Source organism: Peromyscus leucopus, chromosome 1 (genome assembly GCF_004664715.2).
Source record: "Peromyscus leucopus breed LL Stock chromosome 1, UCI_PerLeu_2.1, whole genome shotgun sequence".
In the NCBI taxonomy this organism is placed as follows: Eukaryota; Metazoa; Chordata; class Mammalia; order Rodentia; family Cricetidae; genus Peromyscus; species Peromyscus leucopus.
In genome coordinates, this window is record NC_051063.1 from 164,871,443 (window position 1) to 164,882,726 (window position 11,284).

General features: G+C 51.3%; 1 protein-coding gene across 4 annotated transcripts; it reads right to left on the reverse strand.

Moving 5' to 3' along the window:
• Positions 1–1,282: 1,282 nt before the first annotated feature.
• Syngr4 (synaptogyrin 4) lies at positions 1,283–11,194 on the reverse strand. Of its 4 annotated transcripts, none has more exons than XM_037199928.1 (5): positions 11,045–11,194; positions 10,032–10,148; positions 2,861–3,098; positions 1,798–1,937; positions 1,283–1,572 (listed from the first exon to the last, which is right to left on the reverse strand). In XM_037199928.1, exons 2-5 carry the CDS (start codon positions 10,122–10,124, stop codon positions 1,339–1,341), a joined length of 705 nt encoding a protein of 234 aa, XP_037055823.1. In that variant the 5' UTR covers positions 10,125–10,148; positions 11,045–11,194; the 3' UTR covers positions 1,283–1,338. The 4 variants fall into 4 exon arrangements, with proteins under 4 accessions (XP_037055823.1, XP_028715074.1, XP_037055814.1 ...); XM_028859241.2 differs by having other exon boundaries at positions 10,907–11,194; XM_037199919.1 differs by lacking the exon at positions 11,045–11,194 and having other exon boundaries at positions 10,032–10,900.
• Positions 11,195–11,284: the final 90 nt, after the last annotated feature.

The following is an 11,284-nucleotide window of genomic DNA, read 5'->3' on the forward strand; positions in this document are numbered from 1 at the left end:
TCTGGTTTATGCGATGCTAGAGATTAAACAAACCAGGGATTTGTGCTCACTGAGCAAGTACTCTACCAGCTCTAGCTCCTTACTTTAAAAAAAAGTCTGTTGGAGCTGGAGAGATGGCTCAGCGGTTAAGAGCACTGTCTGCTCTTCCAGAGGTCCTGAGTTCAATTCCCAGCACCCACATGGTGGCTCACAACTATCTATAATGAGATCCTATGCCCTCTTCTGGCCTGCAGGGACACATGCAGACAGAGCACTGTATACATAATAAATAAATAAATTATTAAAAAATAAAAAATAAATACTTTTTTTAAAAAAACCAAAAACCAAAGTCTGTTATCCACTAATTTCATATACAAAAACAAACCAAAATAACAACAGAAAAGATGTTTAGTTGTTCTAGAGGAACGACCCCAAGGATCAAGAGTGGCACTGCCAGTGGGCTGCCTGTCAGTGACACTCGTCTCCCCAGCACACGCCCTGGCAGACCCCGAGGAGCCGTGTCGTGAGGAAAGGTAAATGTGGCAATGGGGACTTTCAGTGCTGGGAATGGTGGCACCTGCCTATAACCCCAGGATCGAGGCTGGGGATAGTAAGTTCCAGGCCAGCCTGAGCTTCACAGTGAAACTGTTTGCACAAAGAAAAATTTTAAAAAAGCTGAATTTTCACATCAACTATATGTTGAAACAGCAACACATTGGATATATTAAGTTAAATGAAATATATTAAAATTGACTTTTTTTCTTTTCTCAATATAGCCTTGAGCAAGTTTCTACACCCTCAGCCCCATGGCTGGGTAAAGGTTGTCACTCTGGCACAAGGTGCCACCTGCCTGATCCCTCCTAACAGGTCTGTAGCCTGGTGACCCTGGAGGTGTAGAGCAGAAACACTTGCCTCTTTCCCAAGCTAGACTTAATGCATTTGAAGTCACAGATCTAAGCCTCATCATGGACTCAGTGTCCTGACTGACTCCATGCACACATCGCTCTGCTGAGTACCTTATCACTGTGGGTTAAAGAGCTTGGGCTGCCGGATCAGTGCTGCACTGTTTCTTCCTCCCTGGCGCTCTGAAGGGAAGGCTCTTCTCTCTCAGCCTCAGCCTCAGCTGTAGTAGGAGGCCCTTGTGCCTCCTCTTCCAGGCTAGTGTGGGCTTAGGGTACACTTCCAACCTGCTGTCAGCAAGGTGATTGGCGCTTGGGGGTAGCACAGAAATGTGGCCTTTTTCAGGGGGTCTCCCTCCTCCCCCTGCCGTTCAAGGGATGAGAGGAACAGACAGAGGACAGGGTTATTCAGAAACCCCTCAGAGGGAGAAGAGCTCTTTACTGATGTGGGTAAGGCTGTTCAGCTGTCTGGCATCATGGCCAGGCGGGGGCCCTTTGGGGCCGTCAGGTAGGGGGACAGTGCTGAGCTGGTGTAACTCACGCTGTTGGGGCCTGTGGTGGGAGGGTTGACAGGGCTAATGGTGGACGATGGGGAGAGGGTGTTGAGCACCACACCACCCTCGTCCAGGGAGCGCTTGTAGGGGACTGGAGCCTCGTCTCGGAGGTCCTGGAAGGCCAGGTAGGCCTGGAATATCTGTGGGCAGGAAAGGGCAGGAGTTAAGCCAGCTGGGATGGGACAGGGAAAGCCAGGGACTGGCCTGGGGGGTCTGCTAATGCCCAGCAGTGCCCAGGACTGGGGATGCCCGAAGAAGGTAGACTTGGAGGGGGACAGCAGAGACCCAGGTCGAGTCCTGGTCCTGGTCACCAAATGTGCAGTCCTCCCACCCCACCCCAGAGGGGTGCCAGGGCTTGTCCTCACCCAGACAGGGACGGAGAAGAAAGCAAAGGCAATGGCCGCCTTGGCGCTGCTGTTCCCCAAGAGGAAATGCTTGGACTTCGAGTGCTGCCACTGGCTGGCCAGGAAGCAGAAGGCCACAAACCAGACACCTGCCCAGAGGACTGGAGGGGCAAGGGAAGAGAGAGGGGAAAGCATGCTGGGGCACAGGCAAGGGGTGCTAATCCAAGTCCCTCAAGTGTCCCCCAAAGTCAACTCATAACACAGAGCCGGAGCTCCATGTGGTTACTTCAACTGCATCAGTTCCCTTTGCCAGCCACATCTCGTGTGCACAGGGGCTGAGTGAAGGGGTCCTTCCTAGAGGACAGCACCTTCTCACTGCAGAGGTTCTGACAGGAGAGTCTCTGGCCCTGGGGTGCTGGGATTGGCTCCTGGGGAGGGGAGAGAGGCAGTGTGAGGAGGGTCTGAGGGCCTGGGTATAAAGAAAGCATGGGCTGAGTGCTTTTGGGTGCCGAGCTCTACAGATACTGTGGTATGATTACGGAGGCTGTGCCGTGCTTTAAGCATAGGGCTTGCCATTCACTGGGCAGCCGTGGGTCAGTCACATGACTACCTCAGCCTTGCTTTCTCTTGGGAAATGAGAGATGAGCAGGACTCACCCCAGGGTTGTTCTTCGAACTGGAGGAGACAGGGCTCATCCCTTGATGGTGTGCCTACCACTGGAAAGTGCTCAGCAGGTGTGCACATGTCTGTAGGCACCCCTTAATTCATTTCACACCCAGAAGCCCCTGCAAGGCAGAGTCTTCATCCTAGCTTTCACTGAGGGTCCATGTGGCTCAGCGCTCTGAGTCAAATTCCTGCCACAGGGTGGACTCTTCAGGCTATGTTTAGTGGGCCAGGGAGTGGAATGTGAGGGAAAAGCAGCTTGGGCTAGAGGCAGTGAGAGGACAGAGAAGAAGACAGACTAGGATGTGCTTCTGGGGGAACCATGGAGTCAGACCCCCACAGTGGAAGGACCAGCAGGGCTGTGACCGTAGGCACTAGGGAGCCTGGGAGGGCTAGCTCTGCATGGTCGCGTGGGACTCACCAGCCAGGATGAAGTCCAAGAGCTGGAAGGCTGTCTTAAAGCGGCTGCCCGTGATGCGGCTCTCACGGGCGTCTAAGGCAAGGAAGATCAAGCAGCTGAGGAAGGACAGAAAGCCAGCTTCTACTGCGAAGCTACAAGCCACATGATTGCTGTTGAGGACGCAGCGGAGCTGAGGATTCTCTGTCCTGTTCTGGTAACCATCAGTTAGCAGAGAGGAAAAGATGACCAGGGAAAAGACCTGTGAACCACAATGGACAGAGTGGAACCCAGTGCCTCCTCCAAGAGGCCTTCCCCTTGGGTGGACACCCTGGGTACTGGGCATTCTGCAACTGCCATTCCTGATGCAGCCTCGGAGCCCTGTCTCTGCCCTTCATCCTCTTTCCTCCATCCAGGCTCTGGCCTCACCTTCCCCTCCCCTCATGCCAGCGGTCTCCCTCTGCTCTCCTGCCCACAGTCCCTCAAGGCTCCCAGTGCCCCGGCAGTACCAGCGCATCCCCTTGGCCTCCTCCGACACACTCTTGCCTTAGCTAACTTCATCTCTGTCACCCATCCCTGTCTGTCCCATCCTCTCCTGACACCACCCTTGGTCAGGGCACAAGACCTAATAAGAAGTGTCCTCCTCTCCCAGCTTTCCTGTGTCTCCCTCCTCTCCCTTCCACCCAGTGCTGAGGGCTGACACCAGGGCCTTTTCATGCTAGTCAAGCATTCTACCGCTGAGCTCTGTGTTCAGCCCCAATTAATTTAGTATTATTATTATTATTATCATTATAATCGTTATTATGGTGTTTTGAGACAGGGTTTCTCTGTGTAGCCCTGGCTATCCTAGAACTCGCCGGCCTCGAACTCAAGAGATCCGCCTGCCTCTGACTCCCAAGTGCTGGGATTAAAGGCATGTGCAAAAACTGACCAGCTCGATTTTTACTTTTTAAATTTATTCATTTAATGTGTATGGGTATTTTGTCTGTCTGTCTGTGAACTACATGCATGCAGTGCCCATGGGGGAACTGGAGTTACAGATAGTTTGTAAGTCACCCTATGTGTGTTGAGAATTGAACCTGGGACTTCTGGAAGAGCAGCTGAGTACTCACAACAGCTGAGCCATTTTTTTTTTCAGCCCAATTCATTTTTAAAAGATTTTAAATTATGCATGTTTGGCCATGTCTCTGCTGTGTGTGCATGTGCCTGCTTGCCTGTGGAAGCGAGAAGAAGTTATTGGATCGCCTGGAGCTGGGGTTATAGGTGGTTGTGAGTTAAGTGCTGGGACCCAAACTCAGGTTCTTGTGCACAAGTAGCAAGCACTCTTAGTTGCCAGCCCATCTCCCAGCTCCCTCCTCCCCAATCCATGTTTTGAAATAAACTTGTGAAATAATCAAAATGTGCAAAGGCATAACAAATATGCAGTACTGATTACAGAATTAAAATGTCAACCTTCTTACTTCAGGACTTTTTTCTTTGAGACAGGGCTTCACAAGCAGCCCTGGCTGGCCTTGAGCTCATAGCTCTTCTTCCTGCCTCAGCCTCTCAAGTTCTGGGATTATAGCCATAGGACGCTACATTTAGTTTTTGCTTTAGAATTCTTAAGAAAGCAACACAGCACTGCCTCGGTGGCTGCCCCACAGCTGTGTAGCTGCCCCACAGCTGTGCAGCTGCCCCACAGCTGTGCACCTGCCTTCTGTGATGCTGTCACCACACCATGACAGAGGCACTTTTCTGATAAAGAAATCTGAGGCACAGAGGACAAGGAAGTGGATAAATTTTTTCAGCTGGTGAGCAGCAGAGCCTCCACTTGGACCCCAGCCGTATAGCTCTTCATCTTTCTTAGTCTGCCTCCTGCTGGATCCAGCCCTGAGAGCAGAGGTTCCTATTCGCGCAAATGTCTGAAAGACTGAAGCCCGTCACACTGTAGTGTGGCAAGCCCTGTGCTAGGCACAGAAGGAGCCCATGTGTGTCTACTGAGTGGAAAGTGAGGTTGGTTCATGGAATGTTAAAGGATGAGAAGCATTGAGTACGGGGACCATTGCTTGGAGGGCTGTGAGCAGGGCAGGGCAGAGCAGGGTAGGATCAGCTCTCAGCGTGGAAAAAGCCTTTGGGTGATGTAGAGTTGGCTGCAGGGGTAAGTCTGCATGCTGGGGAGTCACGGCAGAGCAGAGTGGACAAGAGCTGAAGTTTGGGTGGAAACCAAAGTCCTGGGGCTGAATTTAGGAATTAGTAAGTTGAGATCTGGACCGTAAAGGAGTTTTGCAGGGCATGGTAGTGCATGCCTATAATCCAGTGCTTCTCAAGCTTCGTAATGCTGTGACCTTTTGATACAAACTCCTCATGTTGTGGTGACCCCAAACCATAAAATTATTTTTGTTGCTATTTCATAACTGTAATTTTGCTACTGTTATCAACTGTAATGTAAGTATCTGACAAGTAGGATATCTATGTAGGCAAAGACCTCAAAGACCTCAACATCAGACCTGAGGAGGTGTGAAAGATAAAATTCTCATTTGAACTTCTTTTTTTTTCTTTTTAAGATTTAATTTATTTATTTATTTATTATATGTATGCCTGCAGACCAGAAGAGGAAGCCAGTTCTCATTACAGATGGTTGTGAGCCACCATGTGGTTGCTGGGAATTGAACTCAGGACCTCTGGAAGAGCAGCCAGATGCTCTTAACCGCTGAGCCATCCCTCCAGCCCTGAACTTCTTTTTTAACTCGAAGAGATTTATTTTACGTATGTGAGTGCTTTGCCTGCATGGATTCATGAGCACCACTGGGGTCTCTCTGGTGCATTCGGGTCAGAAGGGGGCATTTGATCCCCTGGAACTGAAGTTAAGGATGGTTTTTTGATTTGGGTGCTCAGAGTTGAACTTGAGTCCTCTGGAAGAACAAGAGCCATCTCTCTAGCCCCTCATTAGAATTTCTTTGAGCGTGGAAGAGTTCTAAGATAGCCAGGATCAGATCCAGGAACTGGAAAAGTTCTCTGGGGTCATGTGGCCAATGATCTAGATAAAGGGTAAGGGTGAGAGAGAAGCCCACAGAGCAGTTTGGTAGAAGAACATAGCCCTGAGGAATGGAGACTGGATCTGTGACTGATGGACGTAACTGTAAGCAATGGGAAGCTGTGCAGAAGGAAACATGAAAACTTTGATAAGATCTGAACGCACAGGGACAGGCTCTGCAGGGGTGTGTGTGTGTTTGCAAGAGTGCAGTAGGGCCTCCATAAATGTGTGTGAGAGAGAGTAACTCTTTTTATGTCCTTTGGTGTGGGGGACGAGGTAAAAGGCCAGCCCTAAATTACCTGCCTTTGTACTGTCTTCCCTTCTCTCTCAGCTATTGCTTTATAACCAAAATAACAAGTTTCCCTTCTTGCCAAGCACTTTATAGTCAAGTTCTTGAAGGAAGGCTGTAAAATGGTCTGGAACAGTGGTTCTCAACATTTCCTGCATATCAGATATTTACATTACGAGAGTCATAACAGTAGCAAAATGACAGTTATGAAGTAGCAATGAAATAATTTCATGGTTGGGGTCATCGCAACATGAGGAACTGTGTTAAAGGGTCACAGCACTAGGAAGGTTGAGAACCACTAGTCTGGGAGCTAAGGATTTAGTCTTGAGGAAGTACCTTGCACTGCTCACGGCAGGATGAGGCAGGGAAAGAACAGCCACCTCCCTGGAACTGTCTACCACATTATTCATTCACTTCTGTTTTCCAAGGTGATAAATCTACCACATTACAACACAGTGGGAGCCACATGCTTCTGACTCTGCAAAGCTGTGTGGATTTGAGCAAGTCATTCAGACCTTGAAACCTCAGTTTCCTAGTGTGTTTATGCTGTGGAGAGGGGGAGCGGGGCTCAGGACAATGGTGGTCCTCAGGACTCACCTAGGAGAGGAAGCAGACCCTTAATGTTAGCTGCTCTAGGGTGGGGTTTGAGTCCAGCCCTGACTTCCAGGCCCCGAAGGCTATTTGTCCATGGTGGAGCCTAGGGCACTGGAAATATGGGGAGGGGCATCAACTAGCTGGGGATCCTGTTTCCTTGAAGCCTATGTCCAGCCTCTTTCTGCACCCTGCCTGGCTTGTCTCCAGGAAGGGAGCAAAGATTCATGAGTTAAGATACCAGCTGGCAAGAAGCATGGAGGACATGAATACCAGATGCTCAGAGACTCCCACTGAGGAACCAGGCCAGGGGAGGAAGAGGAAGGGGAGGGAGGATGGTAGCACAGGCAAAGTCCCTGACCACAAGGTCTGTCAGCTTTCCCCCTGCTTGCACTTGGCCATACCAGCTGGGCTCCCAGATCCCTCAACGCTTGCTTCCCCTTTCCAGGCATTGGAGACAGTGAGTGGATGTGAGTTTGACTCCTTCATCTGATGGCAATGACCTTGACAAATCACTCAACCTCTGTCTAGGAGTCTCAGTTTCCCCTTGGATCATACACGTTAGTAGGTTCTTGTCATAGGCTGTGGTGAGGAGAGAAGGCACCAGGGAGTAATGTGTGACAGTCATAATTCCCCTCTTCTCACAAGGAAGGACAGCGTGCACCAGCCCCTGTCATCCCAGGTTCCTCCAACCCTCTCCTCCCTCACAGCTGAGTTATTCCAGTGACAATACTTGCTATTTAAGGAGAGCTCAGCATTTGCCAGCCCCCCGCTAGTCAGCATGTATGCATCGCCTTGCTTGTCTTCACAGCAGTCCTGCCCAGGAGCAGGGATTAGGACCCTTTACAGATGAGGACACGGGTCAGAGAAGATGCTTTAGGCCACAGATGGGCTGGCCATGTAAGCGACTGAGCCAAAGGGGCATTTCTGGGAAGTAAGGTGCTGCTGCTGCTGCTGCAGCTTATGCCTGGGGCAGCCCAGCTAACAGGGGAGCAGGTCCCTTTGATGGACACACAGGTTAGGAAGGACTCAAAGCCAGGCCTTTTTGGACTGTTCCAGAGGACGGAGAGAAGGTACTCTGGATTGGGAACCTGGGGGAGACTCTGGAGTTCAATCCATGGAGAAGGACAAGAATGCCAGCTTCCCAGAGACTCTCACTGAGGAATCAGGCCAGAGGGTTGGTTTCTGCTCCCATGACCCTAATCAGAGCTCATAACTGGGCTTTGGTTACCAGTTCTGTCCAGGGAAAACAACAGTAGTAGTACAGGCTGGCTGAGCATGGTGGCTTATACCTATAATCCAGCACTCAGTGAGGCTGAAACAGGAGGTCCATTGTGAGTTCAAGGCCAGCCTGGGCTAGGATACAGAATTAAGATGCTGTTTCAAACAACAGACACAAACAAAAAGACACCCCAAACATAAACCAGGGTGTGTGGGGGCACAAACTCGAGAGATGGTTCAGTGGTTAAGAGAGCAAGCATACTGCATGTGATGATTTGAATGGGAATGCCCCCATTTTAGCTCATATGTGTGATTTTGTTTGTTCTGTTTGGAGACAGGGTCTCTATGTAGTTCTGGCTGTCTTGGAGCTTGCTATGTAGACCAGGCTGGCTTTGAACTAACAGAGATCCTCCTGCCTCTGCCTCCTGAATGCTGGGATTAATGTATGCCACCATGCCTTGGCCAGGCTCATATATTTGAATGCTTGGTCCCCGGGTGGTGGAACTGTTGGTAAGGATTAGGAGGTGTGACCTTGTTGGAGGAGGTGTGTCACTAGGGGTGGACTTTGAGGTTTCAAAAGCCCTTGCCATTCCCGTTTGTTCTCTTTCTGCCTCTAACTTGCAGATAAGCTCTCAGCCACTCTCCAGCACCATGCCTGCCTGCCTGCTTGTTGCCATGCTCCTGCCGAGATGGTCATGGACTCACCCTCTGAAACTCTAAGCAAGCTCCCAATTAAATGCTTTCTTTCATGAGTTGCCTTGGTTATGGTGTCTCTTCACAGCAATAGAACAGTAACTAAGATGCTTGCAGAGGATCCCAGGGTTCAGTTCTCAGAAGCCACAACAGGTGGCCCACAACCAGCTCTAACTGCAGTTCCACATGATCTGACACCCTCTAACCTCACCAGCACCTGCATGAGGTGCGTGTAAACTCATACAGCCACATAATTTAAAACATCTTTTAAAAAGAAAAGGAGCTGGGGCTGGAGAGATGGCTCAGCAGTTAAGAACACTGACTGCTCTTCCAGAGGTCCTGAGTTCAATCCCCAGCAACCACATGGTGGCTCTCAACCAAAAGAAAAAAGAAAAAAAGAGAGAGAGAGAGAGAAGGAAGAAGTGCAGGTTAAGCCCATAGGCATAGATAGATGACTCTTGGACTGATGTTCAGAGAAAGGCAGTGATTGGTTCAACGTCAAGGTTATACAGCATGAGTGGGCTGAATGAGGAGTTTGCTCCCAGTGTCCAGAATCTTTGGGAATATAGTAGTGATTTTTTTTGGGGGGGGGGGGTTTGAGACAGGGTTTCTCTGTGTATCTTTGGTACCTTTCCTGGAACTCACTCTGTAGTCCAGGCTGGCCTCAAACTCACAGAGATCCACCTGCCTCTGTCTCCCAGAGTGCTGGGATTAAAGGTGTGCACCACCACCTCCTGGAACCTTTTTCTTTTTTAAGTGACCTAATCCCACCCAAGAAATGGAAATGAGTGGGTCCTGGCATCTCACAGAATGCAGTGGCACTGCTCCTTTCTGTGTGGCCTTCATGGATGCTGCTTAGTGGGACTTTCTGGCATGATGGAAATGTCCTGAATATATGCTGTCCAGTTGGAAAGCCACGAGGTAACCTGGCAGCTAAGCACCTGAAATACGGCCACACTGGATGGAGAATACCCATCTGAATTAAATTAGCTGGAATTGGAGCAGCTCATGCGGCTTGTGGCTACCCCACTGGACAAGCAGTCTTCAAACACTCTGATTCCACTCATCAAAATGACAGGGTTTTTTTGGAGGGGGGTATTTTTCTTCTCTTTTGAAGGGTTCTTTTTCACTTTTTTCTTTTTCTTATACTGTAACCAAAGCTGGCCTCAAACTCATGACAGTCCTCCCAGTCTCTCATGGGGTTTGTAAATCATTCCCAAATTGTTGGGCTCTTTCTTGTGATGAGTTCAGCTGCTGTTGAACATGGCTAAGGCATGACCAGATACCCAGTTAAAGGTGGCTTCAACCTCTGCCTCCCGTCTGGCCCCTCCCTCTGTTCCCGGATCTGAGACCTGATCTCTCCCGTGTCCTGACCCCCAGGGTCTCACCCCTCCGCAGATCCTCGAGATGCTCTTTGGTCTCCTCAGAAAACGCACTGTCTCACTGTCGGCCAGGTCCTGCAGGCTTTCGGGAAGGTGCATGGTGGCTGCTCTTCTTTGGGTGTCCTGGGAGGTAGGGGCACGGGTGTTGGGGGCTTTCTTGGCACCACTGCCTGTGTGCTTCACGCCCACCCCAGAGCTCAACAGCCGCAAGACAACACAAATGGGAATGTCAGTCGGGGTGCTGGGAGCGGGGAGCACCGGCCCAGGTCAGGTGGAGGCTGGCAGGGCTTTTAGGAGTCAGCCTCTGTGTGGGAGGGCGGGAGCCAGGATGAGACTGAAGGTCCCCTGAACTGGAGCACAGGATAAGGGTACTACTGAGGATTCCCAAGGTGGGGATGGATGGACCGAGGGACTGTTAGGAGCCTTAGGAACAGAGGGGAGTAGGGTGAAGGGGCTGCTTCAGGTTTCAGTAGTCAGGAATACGGGGTGCTGGGGATAAGGGATGGTAGGGTATGGGCAGGTTCTGGGAATGGCAAGACAGCTTAAAAGGCTGCTTCAGGCCCTAGAAGTTGCAAGTGTAACGTGAAGGACTATTGAAGGCCTCAGGAGCTGATAAGGAGCCAGAGGGTTCTGAGGGCCCTGCGTATTGGGAATACAGGACGAGGGTGAAGAGGGGTGACAGGCCCAGTGGGTCTCCCGAGTGGTTAGGGACCCCGGGACATGGGACACTGGCGAGGAGGGCTGCTGACTGGGGTCCCCGAGCGAGAAGGCCACGGGGAGTCCAGGCTTATTATTTGGGCTGTTCCCTGACTGGGGTCGTTTCCCCTAACATGAGCCCGGCGTAGGCTTTCGCTGCCTCCGGGAGGCGCACTGTCTCATACTGAGGTCTGGTCTGTGAAGTCTGGGAAGCCGGGCGCCGCTCGAGAAGAGAGACCGGCACCCTTCTCCGCACAGGGGCCTCCCCGCAGGGACGTCGGCGGGCAGCGCTGAGACCCCGGGGGCGCTGCAGAAGAGGACACCTAAGCTCCGGGGACCGGGGACCGGGGACCGGCGTTCGCCTCCGGGAGGTGGGGTCTTCCGTTGGCCCGCCCTCCTCTCCTGCTCCGGGTCGCCGCCTCCAGCTTCCTTCTGGGTCCTCTTTTTCCCGCCTTTTCCGTCCTCCCCAGGCGATTGGCTGCATCTAAGTCCCGCCCCTCTCTCTTCCACCTATCCGAGCTTGACTAGGGAAAGGGCGTGGTCTCGACAGACGTTGGGCGGGT

Bases quoted from the DNA above. Each gene is read 5' to 3' on its own strand.
- Syngr4 (XM_037199928.1), bottom strand. From the start codon at position 10,124: ATGCACCTTCCCGAAAGCCTGCAGGACCTGGCCGACAGTGAGACAGTG. The intron at 3,099-10,031 runs GTGAGACCCTGG...TGTGGTTCACAG, and splicing joins TCTCGAGGATCTGCGGAGGG to GTCTTTTCCCTGGTCATCTT. The intron at 1,938-2,860 runs GTGAGTCCCACG...TTGCCCCTCCAG, and splicing joins CTTGGACTTCATCCTGGCTG to TCCTCTGGGCAGGTGTCTGG.